General features: G+C 38.5%; 1 protein-coding gene across 2 annotated transcripts in view; it reads right to left on the minus strand.

The window, feature by feature from the left end:
* Positions 1-18,040, minus strand: part of LOC139964995 (uncharacterized) — a 202,447-nt gene extending 184,407 nt beyond the window's left edge. The window contains exons 1-10 of one of the 2 annotated variants that reach the window (XM_071967130.1): positions 17,893-18,039; positions 16,250-16,775; positions 14,681-14,803; positions 11,052-11,227; positions 8,544-8,616; positions 7,183-7,313; positions 6,441-6,544; positions 5,073-5,238; positions 2,972-3,130; positions 1,140-1,325 (exon numbers count right to left, since the gene is read on the minus strand). In XM_071967130.1, coding sequence (XP_071823231.1) covers positions 1,140-1,325; positions 2,972-3,130; positions 5,073-5,238; positions 6,441-6,544; positions 7,183-7,313; positions 8,544-8,616; positions 11,052-11,227; positions 14,681-14,803; positions 16,250-16,589 — 1,458 coding nt within the window. In that variant the 5' untranslated portion in view covers positions 16,590-16,775; positions 17,893-18,039. Of the gene's footprint in view, positions 1-1,139; positions 1,326-2,971; positions 3,131-5,072; positions 5,239-6,440; positions 6,545-7,182; positions 7,314-8,543; positions 8,617-11,051; positions 11,228-14,680; positions 14,804-16,249; positions 16,776-17,892 lie in introns of both variants that reach the window. The other variant, XM_071967131.1, reaches the window with a different exon arrangement.
* Positions 18,041-18,369: the final 329 nt, after the last annotated feature.

Here is an 18,369-nt window from a genome sequence, read left to right on the forward strand (position 1 = left end):
ACAGTCTGGCCTATGCTGCATTTATCAGGTATACAGAGTTCTAGACTTTTAACATCTAAGGCTTGAATAACATACAGTTTGGCCTATGCTACACTTATCAGGTATACAGAGTTGCAGACTTTTAACATCTTAGGCTAGAACACCATACAGTCTTGCTCAATCTACATATTTATTTATTTCATTTATTTTGTTTTTACAACATGCATTTAAAATGTTTACAAATAACAAGTTACATGAAGTAGTAGTGAATAATTCATGAAGGAAGCAGAACAATATAGTGATAGTCCTTCACTCTAACCAATACTCTTCTCTGGACCTCACAGAAAATTAATTGAGATCCCCTGCTTTCTGGTGTCTTTACATATATGTAAATGATTGCATCTGCATACTTAATATATTTAGAGTAGGCTAATATATCAAAATTTTCTCACTACAGGCTCATGACCCCATTGTTTATATAGTACTGAAATGAGAGAAGGTCTGATGTTTCCCTTATACCACTTTAAGAGCTCCATGGTCAAGGAGTGTCCAGCCATGCTTACCAAAAGTACTTCTGGTTTACTTACAAACTCCTTAAACTACCTGCTAGTAACCCCCTTTGCATGTTTAGTATTATACTACTATAACAGCTCCATGGTTGACAAGTGTCCAGCTATAATTATGTAACTCCTTCCCTTCTGTTCTACCCAGAAACTCTATAGCAGCCTGCTTCCACCCCACCCCTCCCTCTTTGCATGGTTAGTGTAATGGAAGGAGCCCAGATACATCTCTTATACTACTATAACAGCTCCATGGTTGACTGATGTCCAGCTATACTTATGGTAAGTCCTTCTGTTCTACCCAGAAACTCTCTGTCAAACTGCTTCCTGCCCCCACCCACTCCCTCTGTGCATGGTTAGTGTAATGGAAGGAGCCAAGATACAACTTATACTACTATAACAGCTCCATGGTTGACAAGTGTCCAGCTGTGCTTACCGTAAGTCCTTCTGTTCTACCCAGAAACTCTCTGTCAACCTGCTTACCCCCCCCCTACACCCCTCCATCCCTCTTTGCATGCATATTGTAATGGAAGGAGCTCAGATTCGTCCCGGCTACTACTTGAACAGCTCCATAGTTGACAAGTGTCAAGGTGTGCTTACCGTAAGTCCTTCTGCTCTACTCACAAACTCCCTAACTACCAGTTCGTAGCCCCCTTTGCATGCATAGTGTAACGGGAGATAGCCAGAGATGTCCCTTATACCAGCCAAAGCTCCGTGGTTGAAGAGTGTCTGTACAGCCTCGAGATGTCCATTCAATGCAGCGTACGTTAAAGCCGTGACCCCTGACTGTGAAACATAGACACAAAACCACAGACCATAAAATGAGGTTAAAAATGACTGGACTGAACCAGTTATGCATGTAGAACCTTTATGCTTCAGCCTTGCTATTGAAATGTTACAATGATAAATAGAACAGCATGCTTTTTTCATGCTTGAAAAAACTTACAAAATAGTTCATAGTATGATATTCTCTCTCCTACAAAACTGCGCAAAAAATATCCTAGCCAGTATGTATATAGGTACGAAGGGTCAGAATTGGTCCCCAACTGGGTTCGTCCTTTTTGTCCAAACTGGGCCGAGACAGATTGTGCCACTGCTATTGGGTGATGCAAGGGAGCTCCTGAACTTTGGGCTTATTAAGAAACCAAAAAAATCCCTCAGTATAACTTTAAGGTTCCATGTGAGCTTTAAAATGGCATTTACTTCAGATTGGGGGAAGGATATCATGAAACCTCATCAAATAAACCCCAACAAGAACTATACCTCCAGATTAGACTAAGTCAACCTGGCAAACCTGATGTGGGCTTTGATGTGGACATGTTTCATTGCAATAATCACCGATCTAAAAGCAACTGGTTGTGTTTGATGTTATACATTACTTTCTCATTTGACAAAGCTCAAACAGAAATGATTTAGTCATGTTTTCATATCAGTCTCACAACAGATTCGACAAACTATCATAGCTTTCAAAGTACACGTACATCCATAATTAATTGTCATTGGGTGATATTGAAATGTCCCCAAAAATTGCTTAAATTTGTGGGAAAACTACTTTCCTAGTGGTTCCCCATCTCCGACTTATTTCAGAACGCATTAGACGATTCGATATCTCCATGAGGGAAAATACCTCTCGAAAGTTGGAGCATGAACGACCATTAACTTGACTCTCTAGCATGTTTGAGGCCGATACTGATGATGTTTAATCACAGACTGTCCTTCTACATTCTAATGGCAAAGTTACCGAAACCTTTTGTGCACTCTGCATGTAAGATATCAGTGCTTTCATTATACTATCGCTATAGTATAATGCTATGTAACCTACATATGCTATAAGCTATAATGCAAACTTTTGTGGAGTATCAATATAACGAACGGCTGTGAGCTTTGGTGAAATGAAATCTTGATATAATCTTGCAGAAACCATTTTCCAGGTATTAAATATGAGAATAAATCTGGCGAGAATTGGATATGATTATTATAACAAAGGTTATTACAGAGTTTACTTCAAAATTGTGCTTAATAATCCTGTTCTTGTTGGCTTGAGCAAAAGAAGAATATTGATAAGTGATGAGTTTCTTTTTTGAACATAAAATAATAAATAATTCGGAGAGCGTGGTGGCCAATTAGCTAAGGTGTCGGACTCGTGATCCAAGGATTGCTGGTTCTATTCCTGCCTAGTTCATTACGTTGTGTCCTTGGGCAAGATGCTTTATCTCACTTGCCTCTCTCCACCCAGGGGTTAAATGGGTACCTGTGAGGTAACTTGTCATTGGGCGCAGTATTCAACTGCTGTCGACTGGAGGGATTGTCTCTGGGACAGGTTATCATTGACCAGTGGTAATATAATGTCGTAAAGCGCTTTGAGACCTATCTCTGTTATAAAGCGCTATATAGAAATCAAATATTATTATTATTTAATAATGTTTACTCACAGTGGAATGTTGAGCATTAATGGGGCAGTCCTTGTACCGTAAGATGACGTTGAGATTATCGCATCTGTTACCAGCAGCTGCGGCCATCAGTAACGTCTTCCCTCCGGAATCGATGTTGAAGAGGTCTGTCTGGCGTAGATACTTTGGTGAAAGGTTACCCTATGGAGAAATTGAAAGAACCAGAATGCAAAAATGCATTGTGGTTTCGATGATGTAACATGAGCAGTTTTCTTCTTCATGAATCTGACCTAACGTATAGAGTGAGTGGGTACATGGTTACAAGGGTTTCACGATTTGACCTCTGATGATCCCAAATGACCTTTGACCTCCACCAAAACAATAGGCTTCTAAAACCAAAAAAGGAGGTTACCATAAAAGCAGAGCTATAATTGGATGTTAGGGAAAGCATGATGGATTCTTACTTCCATTCTTGAAGCGGCGATTAATTAACAAACAGTTTTTAGCTCCTCTTTGGGGGGTTTTCTTTTAATAACCAGCCAGATCATTGCTCGTAGCGGTAGATTGAGGTCGCTGACATCACACACAAATAGACATCGTTCTTCGTTTATAGGCACTGCCATTAGTGTTCACAACAAGGACTTCACGAGGTAGGGGTGGCCGTTCCACTGAGTTGCGCTGTTGGAGCTAGATAGTGCATATTTTGAATAGACTGCATATAACTGTTGTATATTATCAATGTTTTTTTTTGGTATTTTGTATCATTCATTGTATCAATGTTCTTTATATTTTGTATCATTCATTGTATCGCTCACCACAGATATGTAATTTCCTTCTGGGATTCAATAAAGTTGACTTACTTACTTACTAAACTTTCAAGACACCAATTCAAGTGGAAAGACAGAGAATTGCTTACTGGATGAGAAAGGTCCACTTTTCTTTCGCTGGTCAGGACTGGAATCCAAGATATTTTAGATGCTATATGTCCTTTATTATTCATAATTGTTTTTGAATTTCTTGTTTTTATTCTATTAAACCCTGCAATACATTCTTCTCCTCGTGTTAAGACAACTGGTTTTGGGGGTGACTCCAATAAAATGATCTGTTATCATAAATTTTGGTTTCTTTGTCACACTATGTCTCAGAAATCAATCATTTTGTGAAGTAATTATGGATTTCGATAAAAACGGTTTAAAGCAAATGTACTCATACACATGAATGCTTTTACTACAAGTCAGTTTAGATGTAACAGATACAATATGTTTTCAAAAGTTTAGATGGTTATCTCTCCGTTTGGTTGTGCTAATGCCGTTTCTCACTGGCTTCTATGGAGTCATAGACTTGAGAGATAAAAAAGCAGGGGGGGAGGGGGCTGGGTGATGGTAGAGAGGGTACAAGCTTCCTAATGGGTCCTAGTGCTATCGTACACAATGAATCAAGTTGATGGTTGTACAATGGGAGTGTAGAATTATGAGTGTTAGCTCAGTGGTTAACGCCGGTGCCTTTCAATGATAAGGTCCCGAGTTCGAGTCACTCCAAGATTAATGTATGTTGTCCAGTTACAGAGTTGTTGACAATTGACAATTCATAATCATGGATGTTAAATATGAATCTAAGAGACTGACTTCGGTCAGCTTGTGGCTTTGATAAGCCAATGATGGCTTCTTCGTGAGTTCCTGCTTGCAGGAAGATCCAAAATACATACAAATACATACAACAGAGAGCATGCTTTATTCTTCTCTGTTTGTGAATGGTCTGTGAATTTGGAAGGAGGTGGGGGAGGGTAGGAGGGAGGGACAACTCCCAAATGACAAGTAACAGTAACAGATGGGACAAAAACATGCACAGAATACAGACAGGTAAATGAGCATGGTGAATGCAAAGAGATAGATGTAAGGGGATTAGTGGACAAGGGATGGAGAGAAGAAAGAAAGAAACCATCAGGGGAAGAGGAGAGGTAGGAGATAAACAGTGGAGGGACAAATAGAGGATTAAGGGAAGGGGGTATGGAATACACTGGCGAAGGACAAAGACAGAAAGGTGTGGAGAAAAATTTAAACGATAAAACAATAATTTAAACGATAAAAATTTAAAAGATAATCCCCCTAATTCCCCTCTAATCCCCCTAATTCCTTCCTCTTACCAGGAATGCCGAGTGGCTTAGTATTGCACATCTCTGATCTCTCTCTTCTCGTATCAGTTTTCTACATTCAAAGTTTTTATGCATAGTAGCCAAGTCATCGGCCAGAAAACAGTAGTCCTCTAATTTGAACTCTAGGTTAACGTCCGCACCGCGTTTCAGGAGACACCTAGAGAAAAAGCGAAAGGAATAATTGAAACGATGGATCAATGAAAGTGAAAGCCAATTGCCTGTAGAAAGGAAATACAGAGCGTTCAATCATTTCGTTTTCTCTCACAAGAGAGAAATGAAATATTCTGGTACAAGAACCTCAGAGTGGATAAAACAATCATGACCTTGTTTTATAAATCCCTCATTCAAAGTGTTTTGATGTACAACATAATTTGTTACTTTGCCAATGGTACAAGAAACGATGTGAAGATGCTCGAGCAACCTAGGAAAGTTGCTCAGCGTGTAATCGGTGCTCAACTACCATCGTTAGAGTACTTGTATCATGAGAGGGTCTGCAATAAATTGAAACATATCATGCAAGACCCGACACACCCTTTGTTTCAGCACTATAATTACAACCGCTCTGGACTGCGTTTATGCCCACCACCTACACTTAGGAGCCGCTTCAGATACTCATTAGTGCCAAACTCTATTCATATATTTAATTCACAAGTGAGAAGATAAGTTTCTTATTTGTAGGACTTGCTGTATATTTGTTGTATTATTGCATGTGTACGCAGTTTATTGACTTAAACTACTGCTATTTTTTTTCTTTTTTTCTTTCGTTTACGACCTGTGTAAGCCGAATTTCCGATTGTGGACAATAAATTCAAATTCAAATTCAATTAAAATTCAATTCAAGTAGTTGAAACTAAAATATACACAGGCAAAATTTATGTTTAATTTAAGTGGCAAATTAGCCTAGTCATACTCAAAGTTTAGGAGCGGTATTAATCAGAGTGACTAATGTTTTAAAACCTTATTAATTGTCATAGAGACTTGTACCTGAAAACTGGCCGTTTCTGTCTAGTGAAAAATAAACATTTTGAGTAAACGTGTAATCGAGAAATTGAACCTGAATTATTGCAATATTCGATTTGATATCACTAAGCAAATGTTTGACATTCACTTGATTGTTTTATGGACTGTGACCATACTTAATTGATTTTACGATAAATTTAAAGACACTTGACAGCTAGTAAACATTCATAGTTTCAGTTTTCAGTGCATATAAATTGTGGAGAAACCTAAATGAAAGAGGGCAACAAGTTAAATTGGCAATAAAGAAAATAAATCTAAGAATAACAATTAAAATTAGGATATATATATATATATATATATATAGATCCACAAATCGATAAAAGACTTTTATTTGCTTACTCTACTGTTTGCAAGTGGTTTTCTTTGGTGGCAAAGTGTAGAGGTCTCCATCCATTAAGTGTGTTAGGAGCGTTAGGATCAGCTCCTAGGACGCATATTAGAACCTGGACGTTAAAGAAGCAAAAACATTAACATCAAAAGAAAAGAGCGTTTAATATGTCAAAGGGCGTGTAATTGCGTAGCGTACAACTTAGATAATCTGCCATACCACGTTAATAAACTGTGTTAACAAAAGAAATGGGAAGCGATGGGATAACAATTAAGTATTTATCATAATAAAGTCAACTTGAAGCAAACAGGTGTGATCTCATAGTTTTAACACTATTAGGTTTTTGGTTTTATATTTTTATTTATAGACTATGGTACTTTTCCATTCGATTCGGTAGGTTTTCAAGTATAATGTTAAGGAGACGTGGAATGGAACCTAATACACCTATGAATGTGGGTTTTATTCTTTGTACTGCTATGCATTTCAAATTTGCAACACAACAAAACAGTCACACATGGGTAAGCTTCAAGTTCACATTTGGTACAACAATTTATCATCAGAAATGCTGGTATTGGAATACATCATGAAAGAATCGAATGTAAATTTTACTAGAATAAAAAAATTACAATAAATTACCTTGTAGCATCCTCTAAAAGTGATTTTTTAATTACGTATCATGAAATAGCCAAGAACTATAGGTCTCCCCCTCCCCTACCCGCCCCCTTTGCATAAATCACTTCCATAATAGCTTACATCGACAAATGCGTCCATGCCATGTTTAGCAGCCAGACACAGAGGAGTCATTCCTGTCTTCCTATTGGCCGCTTCTAAGTTTGCTCCGTGAACTTTAACGAGGTTGATGGTGAGAGCCAGCTGACTGATATCTGGAAAGACGGAAATTTAGTCAAAGTAGTTTAAGCAACGTTCTACGATTCAGCACAAGCTACTGTAGGTTTATCACATTTCCCTGGTTATAACAAACAGTGTGAGTAAGGTCTAAGTTAGTTCAGCCGTACGATCTAACACAATGTTATACCTTAATTAAGGTATAACAAAATTTATTACCTTACGAACATTTATTTGCAACCATGTAGCCAAAGTTGCACAATTTTTTTTTCGCCATGCTAGTTGGGGCTAGTATGAGGCATGTTTTTGTATTCGAATACGAAAATATCGTGCTTTTCCAAATGGTCACGCATATAGTGATGTGCACTGCATGTGTACATTTTTGTAGCTTGCAAATCGCAAAAAACAGTGATACTTTATAACGTCACAAAGACCTTTAGAAAACTGGGACAATTTAGTTTGTTGGTCGGACAATCTATTTTGGTTACAGAAATGGGACAATTCTGATCAACCCTAAAACAAGCACATGCGGGAGAGAGAACATTACCAAACTATATTAATAATAATAGTACAGAGGGTGGGGGGGGGTTCCTGCTGCACCCAGTTTTGAATACATATATGTACCATATGATATACATAGCACTTAGCACATAGAAAAGATAACATTACCAATCTATACTGAACCCCTATGAGATGATTCCATGTGTCCTACACATCCTCACCAAGAAAACTCTGGAATATTCAAGGGTAGTCTGTTTTTAAGGAAAAGTCGTCCAGGAAAGAACCTGGGCAAGAAACCAAACTACCAACGACTGATCCGCTCTCAGCCCCAGTCCCCTTGCATCAGGACTGTGACTGTGTGATCATCGTCGGGTGTGCATCACCATTCCCCTCGAAAGGGAACAGATACTACACATGATCTTAGCCAAAAGGCTGAGTTTCTTCAATACCCAATGAGCAATGTTTTAAGTTCTCATGATGGTTTTCCTAATGCCTCTGCTCTCCACCTACCTCCTTCTCTGACATGGATACACAATAACAATGCAAGGTTGTTATTCCTTATGCACCCAGTTTCTTTAATACATATATACCATATGATGGAAAGTCAAGCAGGTTTCCTAGCTCATTTTTCGTAGCTATAAGTAGTAAATAATTTGCTCCTCTTACTCTAAGAAGATGAACTGTTGCAAATTGAGAAATGCAAATGCGAAATATGCAGATTTATACACAATCTATGCAAATGAAGAAGGATGATTAAACCCAATTACCTCCTTTTACAGCTGCATGTATCAGAAGATCTCCTTGTTGGTTGGTATCCTCGCAAATATTAAATTCTTGAGTCTAGAATGAGAAGCAAAAACACAATTTGTAGTCAATTATTAACAACTTCTTAGATTTGTTCTTTTTTTTTTACATCACAAGCCACTGGAGTATTAATCCTGTAGATGGCGCTACTCACAAATAATAAGAATCGTAATAATAAAACAATTTTTAACGAGCAAAATACGAAAAAGTTCCTATGAAGCGCTGTACAAATGAATATATGAATAATAACATACATAGCACAAGAACAATATTGCACTTGTCACCTATACAACTGCTGCAAGTAGTGGAAAGTTCCATCACTCAGTCCAAATTATACAATCTACTCTGTTGCCTAGGCGACAAAGTAGCAGATTGCATGTACGTGACCTAATCATTTTCCTAGAAGGCCAAGAATTCAGAGAGACAATAAAAAATACCTCTCCTGAAGAGAAGGCAATATAGTAATGTTACTGGAGGAGGGCTTTTCGAACTTCAGAACTTTGCCTCCCAGGACAATCATTATTAAGGTATAATATTTTCTAATGATTTAGGTACTTTTATGCAAATACTGACTACTTCGAGGAGTTACATACATCCTAACCATTAACAAGCCTCTGGTCTAGGGTTGATGCACAAGATATATCTGAAATCTGAAACTAATAAACGTAACCATAGTGATCTAACAACTGATGGCAGCATAGTTTGGCCCTGAGAGTAATATCCATGTCACACCACAATTTAAGCATGTTTTATCCGTGGAGTAAACTGGTTTGTTTCTGATTTTTTTCCAAGGAGTTACAGCTCAGAGCAGCAGATGTAGATGGCTTACATCCTAAAAGTTAATTATACTCCATTTAACATTTCAAGAACACTGAACAAGCTACAGATTACCAGGTTCTAGCTCACCGTGTCAATCTACAGGAAGGTTTCATAAAATAAGCCTATGCTGCTTCAGCTACTCGATGTCTGCCTACCGACACCCAGCTTACACCAGCATGCTGAGCTCTACCCTGCTGATCCTCCGCTTAGGCCTGCGAATCTCAGCCTACTGACACCCATCTTACACCAGCATGCTCAGATCTAACTGCTGACCCTCGGCTTAGGCTTGCCAATGTCCACCTACTGACACCCAGCTTACACCAGCATGCTGAGCTCTACCCTGCTGAACCTTGGCTCAGGCTTGTGAATCTCGGCCTTCTGACACTCGGCTAACAACAGCATGCTGAGCTCTACCCTGCTTATCCTCAGCTTAGACTTGCGAATGTCGGCGTACCGACACCCAGCTTACACCGGCATGCTGAGCTCTACCAAGCTGACCCTCGGCTTAGGCTACTGGCGCTCAGATTTTAATATTGAGTTTCATCATACTGAATTTTGCCTTACCAAGCACAGCTCATTGACTCACAATGTTCTATGGCGTACAGTAGCTCAAGGATCAAATGTTTGTGGCGCTTTGACGGACAACCATCTCTTATTGAAGTCAGCCTACATTGATCGATAATATGATTCACCTGGAAAATATTAACTGGGTACAAAGCTTGATTCCTTTATTGATCACTAAATTTTTAAGCCCCAACTGCAATATTACCAGAGTTTCTGTGCTCTCTGGTCTTGCTTAATTTGTTCATTTTGTTTATGTGAGATTATATTTGAGTTTTTGATAAGTTTAGATAAGTTTAGCCCAGTGTTTCTCAACATTGGGTGCACGCACCCCCCCCCCCCCCGGGTGTGCAAGGCAGAACACCAGGTGTTGCCAAGCTATAGACATACACAAGCAATTTCTGGAAAGAGTTATTAGTGCAATGATTTCAATAATTTTAATATCTGAAGGACTATGCTAGATACAGATAATGTTGCCACTTAGAACGCACACCTCAAATATCCATATAGCAGGGACTAATTTAGTGTTCACATTATGTGTTCCATTTTCGATGGCACTGAATTTTTTCTCTCATTGAATACTTTAGTTCCTGTGTAGAAAACTGCCATACACATCTTTACACTTGCATAGGAACTTGGAAACATATAGTGATGCAATTACTAGATATCTCTATGATTCCCTGCATACATCTCTGGACTTCTCAACATATAAACCTCAAAGTTAAAATAAAGCTGAGATAATTTACTGCTTTAGTTTTCACTCAATTCATGGCCCTGCAGTTAAATATTACCAAAGTTTGCATGTAATGTTAACTTGGGTACTGCTGTGTGCCATTTGAAGTAGTGCCTGGCCCCTAAAAAATTGCCTTGGCTTCCAGGGGTCCCATGAGGGGCCTCAGTCAGGCCCCCTGGACCCCATGTCTAATGCACAAAGCATTCTTTCAGTACATGTGGTAAAAGTAGTGGAATTTTTTCTTTCTTTTTTTCAAATTGCTATTGAGAGGTTGTACAGTAGGTAGTAGAAAAGGTTAAAAAAGAGTTTCCATGAGCCTTACGTGGGCATACATTACTAGAAGTTTGCTCTTTAATACCTGGATGTAAGTCTGAAGTTCGTCAAACAGACTCGGCTTATCACACATATCAAAGATCACGTTTCTGTCGAAAGTTGAAGACTTTCTCCTTGAGCTTCTGGACAGACCCGACGATACTTTTGATGGTAGAGCCCTCCTGGTTTCTCGGTCAAAGCAGACTTGATCCGCAGTGGATCCTGAAAGAAACAATTGAAAAATCAATATGGTATTGAAAAAGGAAAATATATTTTGTAGATTCATATGAGACCTTTCGACTATCCTTTTGTGGAAGGTTTATAACAAAAGGAGTGAATTCGTGTGTCCCAAGATAGTGGTTCTGATTTCGTACAGTCATTGAGCTTCTCAGTAACAAGTAGAATTTTTTTTTATAGTGTTCTGTTTGGCCATTTTAGGAGGGTAACCCCATTGGGCCAATTGTAAGTATTCTAGTTACAGTATGGTACCTATATTTATACATGACAGTATGTTATATCACGGTAGGCAGTTAGCCTAACCAACCAAGAAGAGAAGGCGAATGCCTGCTAAATAGAAACGTAATACAAACGCATTACTATTTCATTCATATACCCTAAATACATCCTTCTTCTCATGGAAAATGCATTTTCTTTATGGCTATACCCTTATGTTTTGCTTAAACTGCGATCATAAAGTGGAATCTATGCTAACTTCAGTATTATGTATTTAGGTCAAAACAATCTTTCGATAGGACAGACTGGAATTTTTACATCACAACAGGAAACTCAAACGGCTTCCTGACTAAGTAGTCATAATACTAAGTAGTCACATACTAATGCTATATAGCAATGCAGTTGTTTCAGATGACATTTCCTTTCTTCCTTGGGATTCCCAGGTTCAAACAGAAAGCGAGAGAAACTTTACACTACGTGCTCTGAACTGGGCTTGGAAAATTTTGCAGAAAGGTGTCGTCTGCCTCGCTATTTTTCAGACTGTAGTTTATATCACAGGTCTGCTTATTAAATTCTAACATACATGTCATACATAGCTATAGGTCATTTTACATTACCCGTTTCAAAATTTTAAAATTTACATTTTAAAATTTTACAATTTACAATAACTGGACATATAACGAAACAAAGATTATGGGGCAAGCTCGGCAAATAGGGAGTTTACTAATTCTTCTTGTAACGTTTTCAGGAAGGCTATCATTATGTTTATTATTCAGTATTGTTTGTGTACATATATTTCCCACATACACTTCAAGGATGTTTATGATGTACTGTACATGAATTATAAACCGATCATGTGATTGCCTAGCACTATTTTTAGCTAAATTAATGGATTCAGGTGGATGCTCCAGAGATACTGTGCGGGGAGCATGGTATAAACATAGGCTCCTCCCTTCCCTACCCCCGGTCCTACCAGTGCGGCAGCCACAGGGAAGGGGCACAAGCAGCATCACACCCCCTTTTCCCCTCCCTCCTGCCTTGTGAAAACTTCACAAAGTGCAGATTTACATAAATATAAGCAGCATCCTCTTTTAAATTCTGGTAATGAGTAAGTGCCTATTTGTTGCTTAAAATAGTATCTCATTGTTAAAAAGTTAAGATAAAAAATGTAACAAGAGGGCAATCCATAGACAACTTTGCATGTATCTCATCGCCAGCAAACACTGATTTCAAATGAACAAATATATTATTAGCTATGCAATCTGGCAATTAGAGGAAAGTACTACTTGACATAACTTGCATTATACCTGTGAATGTTCTTTGTCAATTCAATGTTCCCCTTAGGGGATGTGGTGGGGCGGGGGATTTAACTAAATTTGACCTTTGCTTCTGGGAGCACAACAACTTGGACCTCCCTCAGTCATGGACTTCCGGTCACCCTGGGATACCCCACTATGGGTGACCCCCCGAGAGTAGCTGCTCAGGAAGTTTAAACATTACCAAGGCAACTGTTGCTATGGCCACTGACATAGCTGTAGATGGCCTAACTGGCAAAGGGAACTACAATATTTCATCCTCCCCATGGGAGCGATGAGATAATAATCTCACAGTGGATCAAAGGATTGCCTAGGATTTAGCAGTGCTGACACATCAATAGAAACATGGAAGGGGACATGGCAGAATTTATATACACCCATCTGCCCCACCCATTCCCCCTCTCATTCCTACATCTGTAATACTTACAATTACACAGCAATAACCTTTTTAACCAAAATAATGAAACGTGATTTTCATTTGTATGACATGTAAATCTATTTCCAGCTTTTAATCAATGGTCTAAAGAACCACTTAGTCTTTAACCAACAATTGACACTATTTGCACACTCTTCACTACAATCAACTTAACAATTTAACATTTTTTGTTAAGCTAAATGATTTTTTTCAGTGTATATACTGAACAAACAGACTTTGTAATCAGGTTGCATTCATAGAGGGAAACTCCATTCATATAATCATGCTGCCAGCTGGCTGTTGTTTGCTTTTGGGACTATACAGCGAATAAATCAATTCTAGTTTTTCTGTAAAATGCAACAAATCAATGCTTTAATGGAACATTTATTATGTGAGGGTATGTCGTTACTAACAGTGATCTATGTCATTTATGTACAATTAATAACATTCTCAGACATCTCTTTTAGATGCCTAGTTCCTCAAGAGTAGACAACACTATCTGACTGAGATCAGACAGCGAGGTCTCTGAAAACTACCTGCTGGTAAATTAAACATGTTCCACTGTAGAAGAGATTGACAGGTTTTCCTTTTCATCCACAACTTATTACTTAATTACTTTATCGTCATAAGCGATTTTGCCTTTAAAGAGCCCATGAAACAATGACAAGTTAAAATATAGCAATTATGAACCTACGTTGCTCAAGCAATTTTGTGAATGTTTTCAGATTTCCAAATATTAGCACATGCAAATGTCGACTATATATATATAGGTCACTTTCGGTGATCATGCACTGAAGAAGAGCTAGTTTTGCTCGAAAGCTCTGCAAAAACCAAACATTGGCTGTTTTACTTCCAATCGCTTACCTAATTTAATTATTGTATCTCACTGGAGATCCAGCCTTTCTCTAAATGCAGCACAGTTGTTTAACAGTTTTTCCGTTATTCCTACGTATATATATTTATATATATATACGCCTACAGTGGAATTACGACCTTCCTTACCTCTGGACATACAATCAGCGTCTATCTAGTGGTTAGGGTGTCCGCATATAAAGCGGGAGGCCCAGGTTTGAATCTCGGTGGAGGCTGGAAGTTTTTTACTGTTCTGGATTTTTCAAATCACGATTTCAATTATATACAAACATGTCAGATGTTTGCAAAAATGACCACCACCCCCCCCCCCCCATTGAGATGTTCACCCTACAAATAATTCTTAGATACTTAGGAATGTTGAACTACAAATTTGAATATCTCATAGTGGTCAACTGTTTTCACAGACAACAGTAAAATTTGCATTGAAATTTGAATATGGATGACCATAATGAAGTTTTGCATAACCGAGGGTAATACGGAAGATTGACTCTGTCCGATAATGTATTTCATTTACAAAATAATTTACATATCATTTTCCCATGTTTCTTTCAAAGTTCTCTTTTTCAAAAAACGTTTTGTTAAGAGTTTAAAACTTTTCCTGAATTCTGATTAACTCACCTCCGTTGTCTTTGACTTTGGTATTGATTCCTTTCTCGCAGAGGAAAGCAACGGCATTCTTATTGCACGAGAGACATGCCACGTGTAGCAGAGTCCGTCCGTTGTCGAAAATATCATTGATGCCTGAAATGACAAGGAACGTATCAGGGTTATAGCTAGGAGATTATGAGTGCTGGTTAAATAAATTTGCGAAGCGTAGCGAGCGAAGCTCTCGCATCTCACGGCCGGGGGTCCAGGGGCCCGCTTAAGGATGATTTTTGCTACTTTTCAGATTTGCAATTGGTAAATAACAGAAAAAGGTGACGTTATTATCATGTTTTACGGCAAGGGAAAGATAAATTTGTTACTTTTGTTGTATTTCACAAGCATTTTACTATTTTTTTGTGCCGGCCAGTGGACTGTTTATTCACTTCCAATGCCGGCCGGCAGGTGTGAGTGGCGGTTACCACCGGCCGCCGGCCGGCGTGGCTATAACCCTGGAACGTATTATGAATTGCGACGCTATAATCGATACACAGTATAATACACCATAGGGCCACGACTACCAAAATTTCTGTTGCGGTTAAAACCAAATCAACTTTGGAGGTCATCTGGCAAACAACTAGTTGTTTACATCAAGTTCAGATTGCATTGTAACAAAATAATCCCCCCTCCCCTCCCCAACTAGGTAAAATGACAAATTGGTATCACCCTCCATATATTTGGAGATTAAACAAAAATAGTGGTAGGCCTATCATCTACCTGAAGTGGGAGCTTTCCTGGCCCAAACTTGTTTCTAGATGGTTGCCATCCCACACAGAGGATAATGTTAGAGAATATCTGCCGCAGCCATGTTCAGAGATGGCAGAGAACATTTCAATGTTAGTGATGGATGGGGAGGGGGGGTTGGGAGTGGGGGGACAGGTTGAGACCAAGATAGCTCGAACTTTGTCTCTTCGAATATAAAAGTAAACATTGGTCTTCAAAGTTTATTACAACAGCAGTGACACTGAAGAAACTTGGAGAGAAGCGAGTTGATACAAGTCAAGTTTGGGCAGAAGTCATTGTTTTTTTTGGATTTTTTTGTACAACATTTATGGAAGTTCAGCAAACCGTTAAGTACTGGAGTCTATCACCTATGCCCCCAGGTGCTGCCAATTTGAGCATTTTTCTCTTACAGCAGTACTGACTTGCAATGCGGTAATGCCTGTTCTGTAAATTAAGGCCTGTTGAAAGTTCTAACGAGTACAACCGGTTGCGATTGATTTATATTTATTATCTGGGTTTCTTCAACGCAACCTTTTTATATTCGATAAACAAATATTGGGGTGGGGCAGATGGGAGGGAGGGGGGAGGGGCCTTAGCTCTTGATCAAATAAACAAAGAATGGATATCATTGTTAGTGGCAAAAACAAAATTTCAATTCGATAGTGCAAGTCCAACACAAACTACCAATTTTTTATTTAGGATAATTAGAAATGACAGAACATTTACTGTATAAAGTTCGGGAATTACTTTGCCAGAGTATACACAAAAACTTTTGCCATCTGGCCATTTGTGGACCAATTTTCGGTACGATCTAATTCTTACCAATGATATTCAGCTGCAGCATCTTTTCCAATACCCGGACGGGTCCGCATCGCAGCACCAACTTACAGCATTCTATAGCGACATCCCTCATGTCCTCCGGCCTGAAGCATTCCAGAACGCTCGCCAAGTGGTCACCCCGTGGCCACAGGTCGCTCCACTCTACCGGGTCATCGCCGAATGTGTAAGGGTGAAAGGTCAGCTGAGGTCTCCAAAAGACGTTGGCGATGGCTGCGGCATTCTCCAGTGGAATGTTTCGGCCCTGTTCCGACGTCCCGTAGTTGGTGATGGAGCTGAACGACTCCAAGAAAGACTTCTCATCTGAATCAGAGTGTTCCTTCATGGCTAGCCCATGGTTTACAGAGAAGCAACCACTAACAATGGGAAAAATTGTCAACTAACAGACAGCTTTGCAGGAATTCAATTTTTCATACCACCAAAATGGTTCTCCAAACCAAGAAAGTTGTTTAATTGGGTTTGTTTACTTTGTTATTTAATTTGAACGATGAATTGATCCCTACAGCCAGTTCTGCAAAATAAAAAAATCATGAACTTTTCTTGAGAAAACTAAAACTTGTTACAAATCAACATGGACATGAATTTTTTCCGGCTCATTCAAAGTTCTCGTTTGGATATTATTTTTTTTTCCCCGGCAAAGCTATTTTAATGAAGAAAATCAATCTGACATTTTTGCAGTAGGTGATAATCTTATAAGGTAATGGAAGAATGAATGAAAATAAACAAGCTTTGTCAAAATAATTTGAATGCCGATCGTTCTGAAGTTAACAAATTTACATTGGACATAATATGAGTACTGCACAGTACTTGGAATCAATAACACTAGGCCTCCAGACGTTTATTAAGGAATGCATGGCTGGTTCCGAATATCAGAGGTTTGGATACAAGGGGTTTTGCTGTACAGTATTGGTGCGAGGTAAGGGTTAACAATCACATGATGTATGTATTTAACTATAGCTAACAGTGTAGCTAGTAATTAACACTGAAAGACAGTATTTGGATCATGATACAAAATACGATCCTTATGACTTACTTGAATAGCTATTGCACCAAATGTGATGGATACACAACCCAGAAAAATTATGAACATTCTTTAGTCATAACCACATCAAAACTTAATAGAAGCATTTTCAGTTTTGGAGGGTTTACTTATACTTCCAGTATATTACTCAGTACGCTAGATTTCAAGGATTGTATAAACTATTTTTAGGCAGAGTTCATATTATTATTACTAGTTTTAAGCTTGTGGTGAAAACCTTTCCTTCCTATGGCCTAACTACAGTATTACGCCGTACCTAAGTTAGAACTTACATATAATCTACTCCTGTCATCTATTACTGCCTACACTTCAAGCAACCTATATGTTCGCTAACTGTTAGTGAAACTAAAGTCATTACGTTTTAAGATTGTACACACTATCACAAGGCCTAGATCATAACTTGTGTTGAAGGATTTCGTGGAACTGGGTATAGTGGACTGTAATACAATCGGCTTAATACTAGGTTAGATACAACGCTATGTAATATTAACAATAGTAAAAGTAAGTTAGTCTAAATGAGGGATTACTTTAGGCTAAACTTAGTCTAATCGAGGTCAGACTACATAAAATATACAAACGCAGGACATACCTGCAGGATTCTACTGAAGTTTGTGGTTTCACAGTGATAAAATCCAAGTTATTTAGATCAACCACGTCTGTTCTCTTCGTCGGATTTCTTCTAAATGAAGCGACTACATGCCTGACGCAACAGGTATCTTTTGTTTTTATTAAAGGTACCGGGAAATCCCCCCCCGTTCTATGGAACGCCAAAGGGCCGAAAATTCTGTTTAAAAGTAAAGATATTGCAGCTGTTTTCTTTCTTATTTCGTTCTTCAATATGATGTAGTCGTCTGCAAAGAAGATGTGGTTGTATAAAATCAGCTCGTCGTTGATATTAATCCAATTGATAATACTTTGTGTATATAAAGTTAGGCTGTTCGAGTTGTTCTACGTTCTTGTATAAGAACAGTTTGTTGTTTTTAGCCACGTGGTGATAAGGCTTTCTCATGTAAACCAAAGATAAGACACTTCAAAGCTTTAGAAGTTGTTCTTTCCTCTCCGTAAT

The sequence above is a fragment of the Apostichopus japonicus genome, chromosome 23 (genome assembly GCF_037975245.1).
Source record: "Apostichopus japonicus isolate 1M-3 chromosome 23, ASM3797524v1, whole genome shotgun sequence".
Lineage (NCBI taxonomy): Eukaryota > Metazoa > Echinodermata > Holothuroidea > Aspidochirotida > Stichopodidae > Apostichopus > Apostichopus japonicus.